Below are 20,865 nucleotides of genomic sequence, written 5' to 3' on the forward strand. Positions count from 1 at the left end.
CATCATCAGTGAAAAATATGGAAGCTTCTCAAACGTCACCTTGATTACAGGGAGATAAGACTTTTGTATTTCTTATGTCTTGTTTCAGGTGGTGTGCTGAAGGTGGAAATCTGATTTGCTGTGATTTTTGCCATAACGCCTTCTGTAAAAAGTGCATTTTGCGCAACTTGGGTAGAAAGGAGCTATCAACCATACTGGATGAAAATAACCAGTGGCATTGCTATAGCTGTCATCCAGAACCTCTATTGGACTTGGTGACTGCGTGTGACAGCGTGTTTGAAAATTTAGAACAGTTACTGCAACAAAACAAAAAAAAGACCAAAGTTGAAAGTGAAAAAAGTAAAATATACGACAATACAGTCAAATTTTCTCCAAAGAGAAATAATTCAAACTGTAATGGTGAAGAAAAAAACCTAGATGATTCGTATTCAGGTTCACTAACATATTCTTATAAAGCACTAATGGTGCCAAAAGACATGCTTAAGAAAACAAAAAAACTGGTTGAGACTACAGCAAATATGAATTCCAGTTTTGTGAGCTTTTTGAAAAAGGCTGCAGAAAATTCAGAAGTAAGCCCAGCTGTGCAACTTCGTCAGCTAAAAGCTTTTAGATCTGTGCTGGGTGACATCAAAAAAGCTCATGTGGCACTAGAAGAAGGTCTGAACCTGGAGATTCAAGCTTTGGATGTTAAAATCAAAGAGAAAAATACCAAAGAGAAAAAAACTGATGTTAGATCAGAAAAAAATGAGGTGAAGAAAGATGAAGGAAAGGAACATGTGGCATTAAAAGGGGATGACCCTGTTAAGAAGCAGAAAAAAGTTGTATCAGAACAGCCTGACAATGAGCCAATGGATCAAGATGTTTCGACAGTAGAAAAAAAAGACAGCAAACGTACAAGTGGTGAAGATAAAAGGTCTGGCACAAATGAGGAACCTCAGTATGAGCCTAATAGTACAGAGGCTTTAGACATGGATATAGTGTCTGTTCCCTCATCTGTTCCTGAAGATATTTTTGAGACTCTAGAATCTGCTATGGAAATTCAGACTGCAGCAGATGAGCAAGGGAATGGAAATAGCGGAACAGATCATGAGAATCCAAATACAAAATTGACCACTCCTTTGAAAGATACCAAAGGATCTAAACTGAAAACATCAGCTAAAGGAACCAAGGAATTGATTGTGAAATTGACTCCTGTATCCCTTTCAGAGTCTCCATTTAAATCTGAAGATCAAGACAGCAGTCTGGAAAAGGGAAGCAAGGATGAAAGAACAGAAAAATGTGATTCTGTAAAGCAAAATAGTAATGCTGATAGCGAACGTTCCACAGAGAATGAAACAGTCTCAATTGCAGAGGAATCCGATCTCAGGAGATCACCCCGTGTGAAGACCACACCTCTGAGGCGCCAAACAGACGTTAATCCTTTAACATCAAATTCAGAAGAAGATAGCAATGACACAAGCAATGAAAAACGTAAGAGAAGATCATCAAAACAGTCAAGAAGGAAAAAAGATAAAAGAAACTCTTCTGACAGCGCAGTTGATGGCCCTAGGCCTAATAAACTTTGTAAATCAAAAAAGCCAGCTATAGTAGATAATAGTTCAGATTCTGATGAGATGCCAGCTGTTCTTAAAGAAGTAGCTATGATGAGTCGCAGTTCTTCAGATATCGACAGCAATAACGAATTACCAGCAAAAGATCAGAAGACTTCAAGCGTTCTGAAGGATCAACCAGTAATGGATGAAAATGGAAAGCGGAAAAGAAAAAGTTCCAGTTCTGGTTCAGATTTAGATGCCAAAAGGGGCAAGTCAGCTAAAAATTCTGCTACCGCAAAAAAGAAGCGGCAGAACTATTCAGATTCTTCGAACTATGATTCTGAGTTAGAAAAAGAAATCAAGCATTTGAGTAAAATTGAGTCTGCAAAAAAAGCTAAGAAAAAATACTCACGGAAAGAAGATAGTTACGATTCTTCTGAAGAAGAACAGAGGAAGAAAGTCAGTAAGAAAAAGGTCTCTCCAAAGAAACAAAGAGGTAAATCTTCTGAAGATGATGCTGCTGAAAAGTCATCTCCAGAGAAGGAGATTAATCATTCATCTGAAGATAAAAAAGTTAGCGTGGGGTCAGTTGCTAAAGAAAAACTAAAGAAAAACTTAAAAGAAGAAGCTTTGAAGGGTAAGCTTGATGAGTCTTCTGATGCTGAGAAGTCTTTGCTGGAGAAAGAAGAGGGTAGTCCTAAAAGTATTAAGCTAACTGAAGCTAAGAAAAACAAGGATTTTAAGAAGAAAAAGGCACAGGAAGATTCTTCTTCAGAGAGTACTGAGCAATATGCAAAGAAGGAACACAGTTTTGATTCTTCAAAAGAGAAATTCAAAAACAAAAAAAGATCAGAAAACAAAGAGAAGAAATCAGAAAATTTGAAACAGAAAATCTTAAAGAAAGAACAAGAGGATTCCTCTTCTGATGTTGAAAAGTCATCTCCAGAGAAAGGAAGTTGTAATTCTTCTGAAAATGACAAGACTAAAAATGAAACAGTGGTTAAAGAAAGGAAAAGGAGGAATGTAAGAGAGAAAGTACCTAAAAGAGCACAGGTTGATTTATCTTCTGATGCTGACAAATCTCCCCTGAAAGAGGAGAGTTCTTCTGAAGATGCTGTGCAAAGTAAAAGACGACCTGAAGTGAAGGAAAAGAAAAAAATAAGCCAGAAAAAGAAAATTACCAAGAAAGAGCAGAATGAGTCGTCCTCTTCTGATGAGGAGTCTTATGAAGACAATAAGAAAAAGATTAAAAAAGGATCCGTGAAAGAAAATAAAGGGAGTAGCTTAACAGAGAAAAAGAAAATATCAAAAAAGGTTATTGTCTCTTCCTCCTCCTCATCTGATAAGGAAGAAAATGAAGAGCAGAATTCCACAGGTGATGGAAGCAGTGATGAGCAGAAAATTATGCCAGTGACTGAAAATTTAATGCTGTCTGCTGGTACAGGATTTTGTCAGTCATCAGGTGTGCAAAATATTTTTATTTACACCTATTATTAACCAATGAATTATGGACATTTGTAAGATTTGTAGTTTTTGATTTGAAGATTTGAAGGTAACGGTCTAATAATCCCCAGCTGAATTATCTGTAAGGAGATAATCATACGCTTAAAAGTTTGCAGCCAGTTAAGTTTTTGAATTCTGATAGAGAAATGGCCATGTCACTTACCATATAGCTCATCATTTCTGAAGTGAAAGGTGGAGAGGCTTAAGAAGCTGTAGTCACAGTCTGTAATTCCAACAGATGTTTCCTTGTGGCGTGGCTTTCAAAAGTACTTGTATTCTTTTTGGCTGCTCCAGTATTGATAGCAGAAACTAGTTTTAAGTAAGTAGATACCTGGAGAATTCAAATGAATTTAGAGCATATAGTTATGCAGTTGAGATACCTCTAAAACCTGTGGCATTATAATATACATTTAAAAAGTCGTGGAGATTGTGCATCGTGTGACCTTTGCAGCATTAAAGCACCTGTTGTCAATTAACAGAAACGTCATCACTTACTGTTTTCATAGCAGTTTACTTAATATTCCTGCTCTGTTTTTTTCAAGATGAATTGCTCCTTCATCAATGCCTTATATCTTCAGGAAGTTAAGAGAAATGTTCAGAACTGCAGGGTTTGGGTGGTTGGTTTTAGAGAACTTAAAAAGGAAGGGTAGTTTTCTTGTTACCTGGACTCTACAGATGTCTGTAAGAAATGAATTTGCGAGTAAAAAAACCCTGAACTATTTGCTGTTGATTGCTGTAACAGGGAAGTTGTTTTCTGTTTGCTCATTTCTAATGATGTTTCAGAAAACTTTCTGTCCATGACTTTACTGTAATTGTTGACTCCGGTATCTCCAAGTCATTAGTGAAGTTGCAAGTTAAAAACGATAACACTGTAATGTATTTGTGAAGACAGCAGAAGGATGATGGTCTTTTGGCTTTTAGAGAAACTCATTGTAGGTAGAGCCTTCTACATATTACTGCTTAGTGCAAAATGAGGTAATTTTTGTGAGGACAGTAATTTCTAGGGAGAGAGAAAAAAAAAAAGTATATAAAACATCTTATTCTTTCTTCTTCCTACCAACTTGATACCCATCTCTTCACGGGCGTTTCCTCCAGTTTACTTGTGAGAAGTTAGTTTTTGCAGCTGAAATGCAGCTTTGGATTTATAGACCTATAGGAAAGAAAAATTGGGTTAATGATATTCTACATAATTACAGAAATAACAGTTGGAAAATAAGTTTCTTACTTTGCATGTCATATGGCCTTGTGCTAAGTTTGTTTTAAGATCCTGCAATGAACTGGGTTTAGGTAAGTCACTAGATGTATAGTACTGACATTTGCAGTTTTTTTCCCCTGACAGCTGAAATTGTGCTTCTCCAGTGATATCATTGCTGAAGGGGTTATGCAAAGAGTTCTTTATGAAAGCAATTAATAATGGACTGTAGTCTGACAGTAACACATATTCAACAGTTCTCAGCCTCATTGCAGCATCAAATAGAGGGATAACAATGTACAAATGGGAAGAATAAGATGGTGAGGTGGGATAATTAATAATCTGATAGAGAACTGGGTGATTTAGTCTGAAGAGAGAGTGATAAAGCTGGGGAATCTTAATTGCTGTCTTCTTAACTACTTTTGGGTGAGTATAGAAAAGGCTGAGCCAGGTGCACAATGAAAGGATGGGTGACTGAATGGAAGTTGCAGCAAGGAGATTTCTGATCAGATACTCTGAGAAAATTGTTCGTGTTGAAGGTGGTCATTGCCTGGAAGTGGTTGCCCTGTTGATCTTTGGAGTCCCTGACCTTGTGGATACTCAAAACTGGACGAGGCCGGATGAAGACTGATCTCACTGTGCAGTTAGCTCTCCTTTGAGGAGAAGCTGGAGTAGATAATATGCAGTGGTCTCTTGTAACCTTTTATGTTGTATATTTCTATGAGAATGCAACTTTGCTATATGATTAGAAGAGAAAGCAAATTTCCTTTCAATTTGCTTGTGGTTTGATAGGCAAGTAAGTAAACGTGTCTCTCCTGTGGTTGAACAAGCTCAAGTTGTTAAGTGAGGCTTAGAATTGATTTAACCAGCAAGATGCTTCTTTTTATCCAGGCCAGGGAGTGAGGGACTTCTGTAATCATCTCTTAAAGTTTTGTCAAACATCTGGTTAGTGCTCGTTCCAGGGCAGGCATATGTAAAAACAACTGGGAGCAAGCCTTCTGCAAACTGATTTTGGTCTGAAGAAAGTATGGAAATGATGAATGAGGGGATATCAGTTCTGTAGAATGTTAGCATCTCCTTTTCTGAAGCTTGATATTACTAACTAAATTTGACTTACATGTGAGTCAGGGAAGAGAAAGGGGGAGGGTTTGGGAGTGTGCTAGAAACAATCTGCTATGTGGAATCCTCTCTGGTCAGTTAGGGAGGTACAGATGAACTTAGAGGCACATGTCATTTTCTATAGTTCTCCCCCTGCTATGTGTTGCATTTAATTGTCCTGTGCTGTGAGACATTAACCATATTGTACAGCTGAGTTTTGATACTTGCTGTAAGGATAACCCATGTCATTCTCAAAATATGTCTTCACATGTACATAACAAATGTACATGCTTGTCTTTAACTTTGAAAGCAGAGATAGGCAAGTATTATTGTTCTCAAGTGTGTCTTAATAGCTACAGAGCAGCCTGGAATTTTAGTTGGTGACTTTTTGTTACAGAGCTCCTCAAATTGAGCTAATAGCTTCTTACAATCATCAGACAACTTATTTTTATATGGGAATTCTTAATTGTGGAGTCATAGAATGGTTTGGGTTTGAATGGACCTTGAAGATCATCCAGTTGCCATGGGCAGGGATGTATGCACTGTGTTATTTATTACAGGTTTTACATTTATTAAGTGTTTTTGTTTCCCCTTCCTCACACAGGAGATGAGGGAGAGGCTAAATCAAGGACTGTTCCAATGGAGGAGGAGGAAGATGATGATGATGACGATCCTGAGAATAGGTATGATTGCATCCATAAGGACCTTAAAAAGGTTTATATAACACACCCTAGGCGTGGGCGCAAACCGGCGCAACGGAAGAGCAAGCAGGTTGTAAAAACCAGGACTACCTGCCTTGTAAAGACTCGCTCACAGGCTTCCAGCAAGTTTGAACAAGGGGCCAGAGAACAGAGGCCAAAATCCAGAAATGCAAAGAAAGTATTTAGAAGTGTTAACTAACACACCTTGCATAGGGTGTGTTATAAACGCACTGCACCGCTGTCCATTTTATGTTCATACTGAAAATGTGGGTGTTGTGAGAAGTGTTTCATTCAGGCAGGTAAAAACGTACTGCTGAGAAATGTGAATTTCAGTTAGTTACAACGTGAGTAGAAGGAAAAATTTTTTATCTGTGCAGTATGCAGTGCTGAAATCTTCACATATAGAGTTTGGTTTTTAATGTTGCATAATTTGCTTTTTTATTTGAAACACATTTTCTCAATAAAGAGAAAAAATGTATAGAAAGCACTATTACAGATATTTGAAGCTTTTATTTAAACTGAGTTCTAATCCATTATAGAATAATTGAACTCACTAATATGTTAACTAAGCCCTGATTCTACAAAGAATGTGCAAAGGGGCAGCTGATACCAGAGACATCTTAATTATACATTTTAAGTCTTACATAAATATCTTCAAATTTGTGGCTTATGTATTGCTTCGGTCTCAAGTTTAATAAAAGCAAATTTATGTAAGATACACTTAGTTTATTAAGACATATTTTACCAATATTGTTGTAGTTACCAAAAGTAACCTGGCTATAAAATGTAAAAGCTTCATTTCCTAACAAGTTAATGCATAACATAAAGCATTGCTCAACTGTGAGCTGGAGTTTCTTTTTTGAAGTTATTGTAGTTAGACTAAAAATTTGATCAACTAATTTTTATACAGTATTTCAGAAACTGATTTTTTTGCCATTTAGAACGTGTGGGGACCAGCTTTGTAGCTTTGCACAATTTCTGATGGAGTCTTTTTCTGCTTCTGAGCCTTACTAGTTTAGAATATGGGATCCTTGTTTCACAGAGTTGTATGTTTTGGTGTGTGACTGAAGTAAATTTTGGAAACGCTGTTTTATATCCTTTACGCACCTCAGTTTGGCATCAAAATGTTGCTAGTAATGTAGCTCTTGCCTGTTTTCAGTCATCAAATTTAATTTTAAAGAACAATGCTTTTTAGGGTCTTGACAGCACAGGGTCATAAGCAGAACATGTAAGCATTGGTAATACAAGTGCTATTTCTTTTTTTAAAGACTCATTAATTACAGTCCTGTTTTGATTCTTTTTTTTTTCTTCTTTTTTTCTTCTTTTTTAAATGTTCTTGGTTTTTTTGGTTGATAACAGCCTACACTGTCAAAGTTCAGTGCTCACAGTACAAATGTTACCGAGTGATCTTCACTGTTAGTTTGGGCTAATTGATATTGAATAAATTAGAAATACCGATTTAGGTTTTAAAAATCAGTTTCTGTAATTTCATTTAAAGATGAATCTTTGTTGAAGTTTTTATTTAGGGAATATTCTGAATATATATTTTATGAAATGGGGAGGTGATGCGTCAATAAACAGTCCTGTCAACCTTCAGACAAGTTAACTGGTAACTGCAGTCTAATTTTACATTCAGCATGTGTTGCACTTAGCATCAAAATCAGAAAGATAAAATGTAAAAAGATGGAACAAATTTGAGAAATAAATAGCTTGTTTTTCTGTTTACTCAACACAGAGTGTTTAAATAGTTCACCTACTATTCAGATAAGTTGCCTATTTTCTTCCAGGCCAAAGAGGGGATATAGTAACTACTGGGTATTTGTAGTGTGGGAGCTTTCATGTTTACAAGTTTCTAGTTTAGATGTTCTGTTATTTGCATTCCTTTGGATGTGCATGACGTGAATATTACTAGTCTTGAAATAATTTTTTGCCAAAATGCAATATCCAAGTGGGTCATAATATGACAGACAGTGCTGTATGCTTTCATCTTATATTGTGTAATTATCTATTATTGGTCCTTCTGATCTTTTAAATGATACTGTTTAATATGTTTGCAGTAGTTTTGTTTATTAAGAAGTAAATAGTGTATTTAATGCAGAATGCCTTTAAGTATTTGATGGATGCAATAAATTTTTGTAAAACATTTTTCTTGTCCAAGCATTTAATTTAATACAACTCTGACAGCTTGAAAGTAAGACTGTTTCAGCACAGTATAGTATTCAGAAGAAGTTTGGCAGTTTTGACTTTTTTAAGACGTATATGGTATTCCATGCAAAGATTAATCTCAAAATATGTTTTAATTGGGTCTAAATGTTCAGCAGTGGATCAGCAGCCCGTTTAACACAGTAACGTTAGAACTTTACTGGAAGAAAGGTGGCTTTTATTAGCCACGTAGCCACGTACTTTTTTGTTCTCATAGGCTTCTTTTGGGCAACTTTGTTTCTACGTATTTTTAGTAGGTATTCATGAACACTACGTGTGAGTTCATATAATCTAATTGAAGAAAATTGGAGTGTTAGCATCCCTGGGCAAGATTTTTGCAAGCTCTAAGCGAGTCCATCATATTGGCACTTCAGAATTCATGAATGACGATGGTGCAAATTGTCTTGTGGATTTAATCCCATGTCAGGAGAGGGTGCACCTAGTGTTCCATTTTTGCTGAAATGTCTGAAGGATTACTTAAGGGAGTCTTGTGCTGTTCATAAGCAGCTGCTAAGTAACTTCCCATTTGCCTCCTTATAAAAACATTTTTTCCTTTACTGCAGTTGAAAAATACATAATAACCAATTCATTTATGAAGGTATATTTTCAGTGTTATTCTTACAATGGTGTGGGATGTTTAAATCCTGATTAAAATATATCTATATATAATTTTATGTAAGAGTTCATTTTCATGTCCTGGTTGAGATTACAGCCCCATTCTTCAAGCTCTATATAAAGTTGGAAAGATGTCCTTATTACAAATCTTATGATGTGTTTAGACAAGATGCAGTGGGGCTAGGCAACGTGATGTGCTCAAGGTCACAGTAGCTGCATGGTAGAAATGAATGAAACCAGGTATTCTGTACTACCTGAAGTCCTGGGCTGGAGGTCATACAGTTCTCTGTTTTTCTTATTTAAAGCTTTTTGCAGTGTTCAGCTGTAAAATGTAGTTGGCAAAAGAATGTGTTTTATATCCTCGGTGCAAGTACGTGTTACCTTTTGATAGTACATAGGTGTGTTGTGCTTTCTGCTCCATATGGATTGCTCTGGGAGAATGGCAGTGGAAGGATTTTCACACCATCGTGACTTGTTTTTCTTGGTGCTTACAGTTTGATGTTGGTACAAATGTTAAAATGTTATATCAAGGGCGTTCAGTTTTCATCCCTTGGAAGCCTGGTCACTTTAGATGGCTTTACATCTTGTAATAGAAATGTGCTCACTTACTTGGAGTGGCACATTTTAACTTGTTTTAAAGTTTCAAAAATTCGGTACTGAATTTACTCTAAATGATGTAAACTGTTCATTACATCTGTCACTTGTCAGATACATTAACAAGAGTTAATCTGCCTGGTTCTAATATTGCTTACACTTCAATTCTGATTGGATGTGTGGTTACATTGAAAGTAGGACTCGTGAGTTCTGTACGTGTCTGAGCAGTGTCTTACATTTTTTGCCAAATGCCATACCAGTGGAAAGCACGAAAGAGAATGTAGCTGTTGTCACTCAACAAATAGTTCCATTTCCTTTTGATTAGAAGTAGTTGAATCTTTATCCTAGTTAAAAATATATAAAAACAAGAACTAATTCATTAACATTATGCTAAATAATTAGAAACTAATAAGCTCACCCGATGTGAAGAGTTTTAGTTGATTGGTGGTTGTGACGATGGTCAGTAGAGAAATAGCTGCGCCTTTTTTTTATAGCTACTAGATTTTATGTCTGGGGGTTTTCTCTAGGTGAATGATGCGTTCACTGTTTTTGTTTTTCTTAAGTATTTCATAAAGGTAAAGGTCAAATAAAAATGCTTGTCTTCTCTTGTTAAAAACCAGTCAATCTTGTTTAAAAACAAATCAGTACATTCTTAAAAGTGTCTTGTGTGAAAGGTAAGTATCGTTATCCACACTGAAGTTCTGTTATTTGCTGATACAATTGAGTGTGACACATAGCCAAAGGCAGTGTTACAAGGCAGTACTTTCAGGACCGAATTTGAAAAATTTGCAGTTCTTTTTGGTGTTCCTGCATTTTTCTCTTCCAAAATACAGCACTGGTGATACTCTCATTTTTTAAACGAGACAGGTGTCTAAACTGATGCTGTCTGAGTTTCAGTGTTAGTTTGCGTGAAGAGCTTTAAAAACATAAAGGAAAGACAGTGGTATTCCAAGCAGTTTCTGTAGAAAGTCTTTTGAATCTTTAAAAGATGGAAGAAACATAATCTTAAGTTCTTGCATGAGTTATTTATTCCTGATGCTATACATGATGTGATAATTATTTGGAGAAGAAAAAAAAGAGTCCCTTTTCAAAATCCTCTATGTAATGCAAACACTTTCAGAAGAGAATGTTACTCATCTATGGATTTCATATGGACCACTTTTCTTTGGGTTCACAGTGTGATCTGTTGATATATATAGAACTAAAAGCTCACCAGTAACATTGTGTTTTAGTTAACTATTTCTTTGCAAGCCATTCCAACAAAAAAAAAAAAAGGGAGGGGGGCATGGAGGGGTGTTTAGAATGGTGGATGGTTTGTGACACGTTGAGCTATCTTAAGTGGCTTCATGCTGTTTACCAAACCATTTTACTTCCATCTTTTAATAATAATCTGCATCAGCTTTAGAAACTTTCTGCAAAACAGCGTTGTTAAAATAGAAGATAACAGTGTGAAAGGTATGGAAAATCCCTGGGAAAATTCCTCCCGGAAAGTTGTTTTGTTTTAGAGATCTTCTATATGCTACAAAATGAAATGTTCTTTAAAATGATTTTTATAGTACTACCTAAATGTAACAAGTGTAATTTTCTAATACATAAGCAGCTGTATTTTAAGAGATCGACGTTCGTCTGCCAGTTCCAAGTGAAGCCTAGATTTTGGTTTTTGAATGGTTGTTCTGACTTAACAAGACTCTCCCATTCTGAACTTGTGCATGCAGTATACATTAAGTCTCCCAAAACGCAAGACAGACCAGATCTGACCTAGGAAAAAAAGCTTTTCATTTAATATTGATAATCATGTAATGGGAAGTATAATAATTCTAATACTTATATGAGGAGGGTTTCGTTCTTTCAGGACTTTTTTTTCCCTGGAAGTAGGAGTTCTCAGATAAGTCCACTATTTTCCTGTCTGTTTGGCACATCATTTCATACTTTCCCTTGGATGTGTATATTCATACAAGGTGGTTGTTATTTTCCTTTTTTTATGTTGCAAGAGCATGTAAAGAAACCGTTTTTTCCATAGTAGCTTTTTGCACATTAGCTGAAAACGTTACTGTGCTGAGATGGAAGTGGGAAGCTGTGGGGTTTGTGGAAATAAGGTGGTAATTTTCTTCTGAAGAAAAGTCCCAGGATGTTTGATAAACCTTTTACATCAAAGATTTTTTAATCTTTAATGAATCTGTGTAGACACCTGCACACACATACTTACGTGTGTTATTTTCTGTATAGTTGCTGAAGGCAAGTGCTTGTAGTTGTAGAAGAGATTCAGCGTGGTTTCTTTCCCTCCAGGCACTTACTGACAGTTCTTGAGACTCGCTGTGTTACAGCCATTAATGCAGCATCTCTCTTGCTGTAGGGTGGGCTCAGGCACTTGGAGTGCTAACACAGTTGAAGGCAAACTGTGTAGATATAGGGTTTTTTAAACCTGTGAATTAATGCATGTTACAGCATTCCTTTTTCTCTGTAATTAAAACACACGTTCAGTGATACATTGCTTTTAAAACTGTTGCTGTTTATGTAAATGCTAACTGTGTAGATTCAGTGCCTCAAGAAATTAAGGCACTTGTAATGCTAAATTTTGAGAGAGGAAATGATTTGAGAATTAAGATTTTGTCTTTAATATTTTTGTTACAATTAGACCTTGTATATGTGCCTATCTTGGCAGAGATGAGGAGAGATAAGAGTGGGGAAGAATAAAGCAGATAGACCATGAATGAAACAAAATATTTGCTTGTAAGCTTTATAACTGTTTGCAGTCTTACTGTAAGGTGTGAAACTTTCAAGAATCATGATACAGATCTGCTTCCTAAAAGCAAGTTAACACAATGTATTTAAGTCAAGATTTTGCTTGTATATCCTGTCTTATCACAACTTTTCATCGTGCCTTTTTTTTGTTCAGCTTTCAAACCTATTTTTGAAGTTCTGAATGGTATAGGATTACATTTATCGTTCATAGATATGTTTGAACAATGAAATACATAGTTTTTTCTGTTTTACTTCAAAGAATTGCCAAGAAAATGCTTTTAGAAGAAATCAAAGCCAATCTTTCCTCTGATGAGGATGCATCTTCTGATGAAGAGTCGGATGAAGGAAAAAAGAAAACTGGAAAGCAAACTGAAAACACAGGAGACGATGGTGAGCATCAAATGCATCTAGAAAAAAAGTGGTGCTGTAGTGCCTATCATAATTTCAAAGGTCTGTTAAGAAAAATGATTATTAAAATTTCCTCAGTTTTCAACAACAACAAAATTGATATTGCTAGTTAGTAAAGGGACAGAGGACATAATTATGACTGTCATTTCTTGTACTCTTCTGACAGTGTTGGGTTTTGTTTTTTGGGTTTTTTTTCAAGTACTCTGATTGTGTAGCCTGTTCAGAAGTCCTAGGGTTTTATGAGGAATAATCTCTAAAGAACAGTAAGACATGCAAATGAATAATTCAGCTAATGGCTGTAGTCATTGCAACAGGCGGTGCAAGTGTACAGGCAGTGTAAAATATTTAATGTTTGAGAGAACAACTCTGTGTTGTCAGATACCTTTTTGAAATAGTGCAGAAGTAAGCTTAAGTGCATTTTGATTGTAATTCTTACCAAATTTAAGAAAAGGAAGACCAGTTTGCATATTGTACTAACTTTTTTTTTTTTAATCTCTGACAGAAGAGAATGAAAAGGAAGATAATTCTGAATCGAATTCAGAGGAAGAGGACTCAAAGAAGCCCAGATACAGACACAGACTGCTGAGGCACAGACTGACAGTGAGTGATGGAGAATCTGGTGAAGAAAAGAAGGGGAAACCTAAAGAAACAAAAGAAGGGAAGCGCAGAAATAGAAGGAAAGGTATATAATCCAAACATTTTTGTCACCGAATACTTAGTTCTATAATACAAGCCCAAAGCAGGTCAAAATGTAGATCTGAAACTCTGTAACTTTTAAAATCTCAGTGTAAGCTTCCTTGTGTATTAAGTCTAGAATTCTCTTTTCTGTATTTGGTAAATAGCTCTATTTAAAATAAATGACTGCAGGTTACATCTATCTTCACTACTGTATCCTCTCAATTCGATTAATCTTTTTGAGTCTTAGAATGTTAATTTCAAATACCAGAGTGAAACCTAGTAACTCTGATTTGTGAAAACTTAGCGTTTCCCTTTGTATAATTTCTCTTTCCTTGGACTGTGAATAGGCCCATGCATCATCAGCGTTTACTCCATGCTGGAGTTTAAATGTTGCAAGCTTTAGCTGAACAGTAGATGGCACTATGAAGTTACGCCTGTCTTAGCTTTGTCTTTCCTTTGTTGCATGTGAGAACAAAGGATATCAACCCCTAGCACTTAATTGTTTTGAGCAGAGGACCTGAGGAATGGTAAAAGTAAATGCTTGCTTCCACACTGGTCATTGTAAATGTTGACAGTGGTTCATGGCACTAGAACTAAGGTTGCACATTGAAGATGTACTTTTCACTTTCTAATGTTGCTCTACCAGAAACGTTTCTTTCTTCAGCATTTTTTAGCGTAAGTCTTGTGAATTAGTCCCAAGTAGAACAGTACAACTTCTTCCACCTCACAATCTATCTTGTCCTGTAGAATTATGTTTCACTAAGTATGTAGAAACAATCTTTTTTTAAGTTTTGCGGCCCCTAAAAGTTTGGCTTTCTAGTAAGCCGTGCTCGAAGTTGAACTGAATTAAAAAGTTGCTAAATAGCGTGCAGATTTTAATTACCTATAAATGCCAGTACTAACTCCTAAAAGTAGTTATGGAAATATTGCCTAATGCTGATGTTTTTGGTATATTTGTAATTGTCTTTTGAGTCCTTTTTATACCTGCATTACCTGAAGATCTTCAACCCGTAAACACAGCAATATAATTGTGTATGTTGGTAGTAAATAGTTCTTTTTGTGTGAATTGTGGATTGGGATTATAACGATATCTGAAACACTGGAAACAAAAGCTTTTATTTAACTGAAGATCATCTTTTGTTCTGTCAGCTTCTTTCTGTTCCCTATCACTCATTATCTTTGAAATGCGAAGCTTTCCAATATAATGCTGTCTATCATTTGCTCTTAAGCTATGCTTAGGTGTGTTAACATAAAAAGAACTTAAGTCTTGCTGGCAAAACATGCCTCCCATCAGGGCTCAGTGCTTATGTGGTTTCTACTCTGTACCCCCTTATTATTACTGTTACTTCTCCATATGCGAGGTGGGTCCCATAGTTCCTTATACGAACTTTTGTATTGCTTGTTGCTCTTGAGTGCTTGTTGTACAATTAGAAAATATGTAATGTTGCTTGCTTACTTTGTAATAATATTCAATATGAAATCCTACTTCACTTTTAAAGTGAGCAGCGATGATTCAAATGGCTCAGAGTTTCATGAATCTGCAGTTAGTGAAGAAGTCAGTGAGTCTGAAGATGACCAACGTCCAAGAACAAGGTATGCAGAGACTTAACTGTGCTTATGTTATGTTCGGGTCTTGGTTTATGTTTTTCAGTAGTGCCATCTAGGCAGTGAGATTGTAAAATGTGAAGGCTTCTGGTGACTTATGTGACTTTGGATCAGTTTTTAAAACCTTTGATACATCTTTGGTATCTACTAATTAACTTTGCAGAAAATGCAACTATTCTGCACTTGTACTGCAGTGTGTGGTACAGGGCAATTTGATGAGGCAATAGGAAGAATGTTCAGGAAAAAATGAGTGTTTTTGTGCTAGTTACGTTGATCATGGAATGGTGGATTGCAGTAGCAAACTGGTACTTCGTGACTGAAGTTCTTCAGAGTTGTGTGGAAAAGACTGTGACTGTGTGTGTCCAGTGAGCAAGGGGAAGGAGAGAGAAGAAAAACTGACTGCACAAAAGGAGTATGTGTTCTTACATAGCAGTGTAGATCCTGTGATTGTATGTTGTTATCTATCAGTGAGGCAATCAGTTACCATTATGTGTCAGTAAGATTCGTGTTTTTTTATAGGTCTGCCAAGAAAGCTGAGGCAGAAGAAAATCAGCGCAGTTACAAACAGAAAAAGAAACGAAGACGTATAAAAGTTCCAGATGATTCTTCAAGTGAAAACAACAATAAGGTAGTGCATTGTGCTTTGAATTAATAGCTGGGGAAAGGAGTTCCTGTTTCTCATGTCAACTGATCTAGGGACTTGGGTATCTCAAATTTCTCTGTGCAAAGTACAGTAAAAAATTATAACTTCTCTCAATGGTAAGTAAGTTAAAATTTGTAAAATGGCATCACTATGGACAGAAAAAAACATGGTTAACTGAACCCATTTCCTGTTTAGATGTTGATTAAAATATATATGTTTTAAATGGGCAATATATTTTGAGTAGATGGAATTTCTAGAATTAAATTCAGAAGATAACAAAAGTGTAGGCTCTGCTGAACCACTTTAGCACCAGCAGAGCAGCAAAACAGTTATTTATTAACTCATTATTTAATATTATATGATAACAGTATCTTCAATACTGCTTTTGCACAACTGGGCTTTTCTCAGAATACATTATAGTTAAGGTGGCACTTCTTTTTTGCATACAGACTACCTGATTTAAAAAAAAAAAAAAAGCAACCACAATATCTTTTTTTTCCTATGAACTAAAATCCACCAGTGTGTATAAGAATTTCTTAGGGCTTAATTGAAAATCAAGGATTTGATGGTCTGTCATAACTTTCCTGTTAAGACTTTATTTATTTAATTTGTAATAGAGTAATTCTGAAGATGAGGAAAATGATGATTCAAAATCTCCTGGAAAAGGCAGAAAGAAAATTAGGAAGATTATTAAAGACGATAAGCTTAGAACAGAGACACAAAATGCACTTAAAGAGGAAGAAGAAAGAAGAAAACGTATAGCAGAAAGAGAACGGGAGAGAGAGAAGCTGAGAGAGGTACGTTCTCTTTTTATTGTAAAATGGTAGGAGGTTGAATTGATGATGATGTTCAAGATGTCATATTTCTAGTTTAATTTTAAAGTAATTTTAAGGATGCTCACTTCTAGCCTTGTAAGTTACTTGTAGTTTGCAGCTTAACATTAGTGGCTTTTATTCAAGGCTATTGAGATCCTTTGAAAGCTGTTTCAGTTGCCTGTTGCTTCGCTTTCCATGGGGGAAAAGCCATCTCCCAGAGCAAGCTAATGATGCACGGTAAAGAATTAAAGATTTCTCGTAATTAATGATTTCCATTTTTGCTGAAGATAGTGACTGTCAAATGCTTGACATATTATTCACATGTGAAGTATTCCTGTGATGCACTGTTTCTGATTATAGGTGATAGAGATAGAAGATGCTTCACCTCTGAAATGTCCCATTACAACTAAGCTGGTTTTAGATGAAGATGAAGAAACAAAAGAACCATTAGTGCAGGTTCACAGGAGTATAGTTACCAGACTGAAACCACACCAAGTAGATGGTAAGAAAAAAGATTTAAAACACTTGTAAAATTCTTTTTTAATTTTATTTTTATTCTGGCTGAGTGTCGTACACAATCTGAAATTGGAATAATAAAAACTTCTTGGCAGGCAAATGCCAGAATGTCATGTTTAATGTTGTGCTTTTGGAAGATCTGAACAAAATTAAATGAACAACAACTTGTAGTTATATTTTACAGGCTGAGTCCTAAAAATTTGAAGTTAGAAGGGCCCTTAGTATTATGTCATAGAATCATAGAATCTCAAGGTTGGAAATGACCTGCAAGATCATTTATTCCAACCACCCTCCCATTCCCAGTACCACAAGCTACTAAACCATATCTTGTAATTCTGTAATTCTGTGCACTGTGTAATTCTGTGCACTGTGCATTGGTCAGATATAAGTATACCATACTGTTGAGGAATTTGATTTTCATAGTTCTTAATCAGGATTTTAAAATCTCACAATATTTTCCTGGCTTTCTTATCAGGAATATTTTTCCTAATACCTGATATATCTTGATTGCATTTTCTGTTTTTTGAGGGGTTTTTTTGTGATTTAATGAAGAAAAGGAGAATGACCAATCATGATGCTATCAATCACCCAATTCTGTTCATTGGAATCTTCCCCCAAGTTCATGATATCCACTACTTCCATTTCAAGAAGAACCTCTGGTACTCAGATCAGCTCTTAAAGGGAGGTGCTCTGAACCAGACACAACAGAGCTGAAGATTCATCTGTTCTGAGTATAGCATGGGAGAGTACAACTCCCCCAACATATAAGCAGCAAAGAACAAAAAAAAAAAATCACCTACTAGACCCTTTTTCAATTTAGAATTATATTTTCTATCCTTCTTCTGCTGTCATTGTTCTTTCTTCATTCTTTTTAAGTATAAAGCTGTACATATGATTTGTCTTGATTTAAATTTCTCCTTGCTGATTACCAAGATCATGGCAGTCCTTCTGCAGTACCTTTGCCAGTGCTGTTCTGTTTCCTCTTTTCTCCCTGTCCCCAAGGTTGAAGTAATCTGCAGTCCTCGCAACAGTATTTTTTAATCCAGTTGTATCATCAGCAGAATCTGTGAGTGTAATTGATTTCAAAGCAAAACTCATCTCAAACACTAGTTGACAGAAATGGATCACTAATTACCCCAAGAACTGCTTTTGTGAGAGAGATGATCTTGCAGTGATCACTCTTACCAACTGAACTTTAATAAAGTGAATGTTTACTGAGAAAATTTTCAAAAATTTTATTCAGGTGTTCAGTTCATGTGGGATTGCTGTTGTGAATCTGTTAAAAAGACAAAGACATCTCCTGGTTCTGGATGCATTCTTGCTCACTGTATGGGTCTGGGGAAGACATTACAGGTAAGAAACAGAAGTCTTGGTTTCTGGTTTGTAGCTTTTAAAAGCTGATCCATCAGAAGGCAATTTTAATGACTTTCAGAACATAGTGAAAACTTATTATTTCCTTGGCAGTGACTTGGAGAGGGCTGTTGGAGGATAAATGTTTTGTAGAAAGGTTTTCAAAAAGCAGTTAATGTTTGGTAGTATGTAGTAGTGCAAGTTCTGATCAACACTTGTGCTTTTGCTTAAAAAAAAACAAACAAGATTAAATAATTGCTGAGGTTCACTTGAGAAGTTCATATGCATTTGTAAGTGATGTGAAGCTTACTTGCAGCTCTGTATATCAAAATAAAGCTAATAGGAGACAGGGTTTAGAGAACTATGTTCCTAAGCCAGCTTAATAACCTTAAACCTTTGTTTTGAACAAATGTTTTGCTCTTTACAGTCATTCCCATTCATTCTCTTCAGATTGTTTTCTTTTTTCTTCGTTGTTTTTTGGACTTATTTGCTGCATTGATAAAGTAGGAGTCTGTCGGGTTTTTTTAATTATTCTTTTTGTTTAATGTTGGGCTCTTAGTACCTGTATTCAGATTCTTTGTGACTTAATATCAACAGCATTTTGTTACAATCCAGAGTTTTCTGGATTGGAGAAGGGGAGTGTTGGTTTGTTTTTTACATCACTAATGTACGTTCGTATTTTCGGATTGTTGTGCATCACAAACAATAAAAGACTACAGATTTTCCCTGCCGTGGCAGTAAAACATACAGTATGTTTTCAATCCTTTTTATCACTTGTTAGTTTCTTTTCTTTGGCTTTAGAGCTCTTGGCTTTCTGGGATCTTCTGTTTCAAGCCCCCATTGTCATTTCAGCATGTATTCCTTCTCTTTTACACCACTGAGGATTGCTTTTTAAAAGTCTTATAGACTACTGTAGCATATTTTTTAAAAAAGATTTCTGTGTTTGAATCAATTGGCTTTTCTGCCACGTTAAAAGTTACACGGTGAGCAGATCCCCTTTTCTGCTTGGTCTGTAAAACCAGAACCTCAATCCTCATCTTAAAATATTTCTTCTGAAACTGATCACCCAAGCAGTTGCTCTAAACCAGTGCTTCGAGGCTCTTTTTCTTGGGTCTCTTTTAACCATTGCAGATGTCGGGTTACCTTGGCCTTCAAAACAGGAAAGATCAAAAGCAGTTTTCTTGAATTCTCTGCATCTCAGTACCCTTTTGGAGGAATAAGGAGTGCTTACTTTTCTGTTTTCTTATTTCCATGTGTCTATCCTCATAACGAAAATTATGGGTTTGCATTTAGCATCATTGCAAGTACTTTGAGCAGAGGACTGGTGAGTTGCTTTTCTTGCTGCTCTGCTGTCAATTTGTGCCCAAGAATTTCTTTAGCAAAAGTTAGTGACAGAAGAAAATTCTCCCTTTTATTCTGGGGAAGACAAGTGAGAATTTTTGTGAGAACTCTGAAGAAGAAAGAAGCTTTAACTGTCTTAGCTATGCTTAGAGAGGCTGAATCCTTATTTTCATAGGTGCAAGAGTGTGCCCTTATCTGGTGTTATCAGTTGCCTTCGGAATCTTCTTTGTGTCTCTTGACCTACTGGAAGGTGGCCATTAGTATTTCTTCCTGGAAAAATCTGCCATTTACTATTAGACTAAGATCGCTGCTGATGAAAAGCAGAGCCACTTTGGACTTCCTGTCATTGGCCTTCACTGATACAATGCTTCCTCACTTCTGGAGATGGGAGCTATACCCTTATCAGGATATCTGGCTTCTGAAATGAGTTATTGCGAACCTTTTTGAATCACGAGAAAACTAATTTGCCGCTTGTGAAGATGTAGGAATTGATCAGAATTGATTTCAACGTGAATTCAGTCAGGACCTTTCTTTGCCAGGAGCATTTCTTATTTGTAACATCATTTGACAGGAGATATGCCAAGTGCTCTGGTGAGTTTGTGAGTGGCAAGACTAGATGATGGAGCAGGCAGCACTTGTACAATGCCTCATTCTAAATTCTCTCTTCAAATGTGCCAAATTTGGATGCACTTCAGTCATTCTCTGGAGTGCAGTCTCTTTAGCGTGCTGATGATGGTTCTCAAAGAGGTTATTTTTTTCCTACAGTGAGGATGGGATCCTCAAAGCGTCTGTGAGGAAATGCCATTTCACCATCCTCTTCCATCTTGATCTGTTGTGGTGAAAGCTTCCCCCATTGGGTTGGGAAGCCCTATCACCTGACCTGAAGGCTCAAGATCTGTTCATTCATAGAGAGGTCAGTATATCAATGTACCGGAATTCCAAGCTGTATGAAAGATTTTTGTGCCATAGCTGGTTTCATAACCCGCAGGTGACAGCAGTCAGTAATAGAACCTTGTTAGTAACTCCCCAAACAAAATGCTGTAAGGTGCTGTTGATGGTCAGCTGATCATTGATATATTTATATTCAATATGAGGTCTCTAGTTGCTCTTTGCCTTACCAGTTGATATTTGGCATAGTCAGCACATGAAAACGCTGCTGGACAACAGACTTGGCTGGACTTGATGTCCTCCATTAGCTTTAAGTGAGGCTGAGGTATGCTCTAAGACAAACTCTTCAGCGAGAATCTAGCAGGCAGGATCTGTTGCTCTTTGCTAGAATTAGCTGTGTCTTGATGGGTCAGGTGTTTTCCCGATTCTTGTGTCTTCCCTC

The 20,865-nt window shown here is 36.3% G+C and overlaps 2 protein-coding genes across 7 annotated transcripts in view; one reads left to right on the plus strand and one right to left on the minus strand.

Moving 5' to 3' along the window:
• PGK1 (phosphoglycerate kinase 1) overlaps positions 1 to 20,865 on the minus strand; it is a 156,799-nt gene that overhangs the window by 88,209 nt on the left and 47,725 nt on the right. The window lies entirely within an intron of this gene.
• Positions 1 to 20,865, plus strand: part of ATRX (ATRX chromatin remodeler) — a 75,998-nt gene that overhangs the window by 22,688 nt on the left and 32,445 nt on the right. For all 6 annotated transcript variants that reach the window (XM_052673243.1, XM_052673246.1, XM_052673247.1 and 3 more), the window contains 9 exons: positions 89 to 2,994; positions 5,930 to 6,008; positions 12,439 to 12,569; positions 13,090 to 13,269; positions 14,765 to 14,858; positions 15,390 to 15,498; positions 16,131 to 16,310; positions 16,689 to 16,830; positions 18,088 to 18,197. In XM_052673243.1, the coding sequence (XP_052529203.1) occupies positions 89 to 2,994; positions 5,930 to 6,008; positions 12,439 to 12,569; positions 13,090 to 13,269; positions 14,765 to 14,858; positions 15,390 to 15,498; positions 16,131 to 16,310; positions 16,689 to 16,830; positions 18,088 to 18,197 (3,931 nt within the window). The remainder of the gene's footprint in view (positions 1 to 88; positions 2,995 to 5,929; positions 6,009 to 12,438; positions 12,570 to 13,089; positions 13,270 to 14,764; positions 14,859 to 15,389; positions 15,499 to 16,130; positions 16,311 to 16,688; positions 16,831 to 18,087; positions 18,198 to 20,865) is intronic.

Source organism: Tympanuchus pallidicinctus, unplaced genomic scaffold, assembly GCF_026119805.1.
Source record: "Tympanuchus pallidicinctus isolate F22 unplaced genomic scaffold, pur_lepc_1.0 scaffold13, whole genome shotgun sequence".
Classification (NCBI taxonomy): domain Eukaryota; kingdom Metazoa; phylum Chordata; class Aves; order Galliformes; family Phasianidae; genus Tympanuchus; species Tympanuchus pallidicinctus.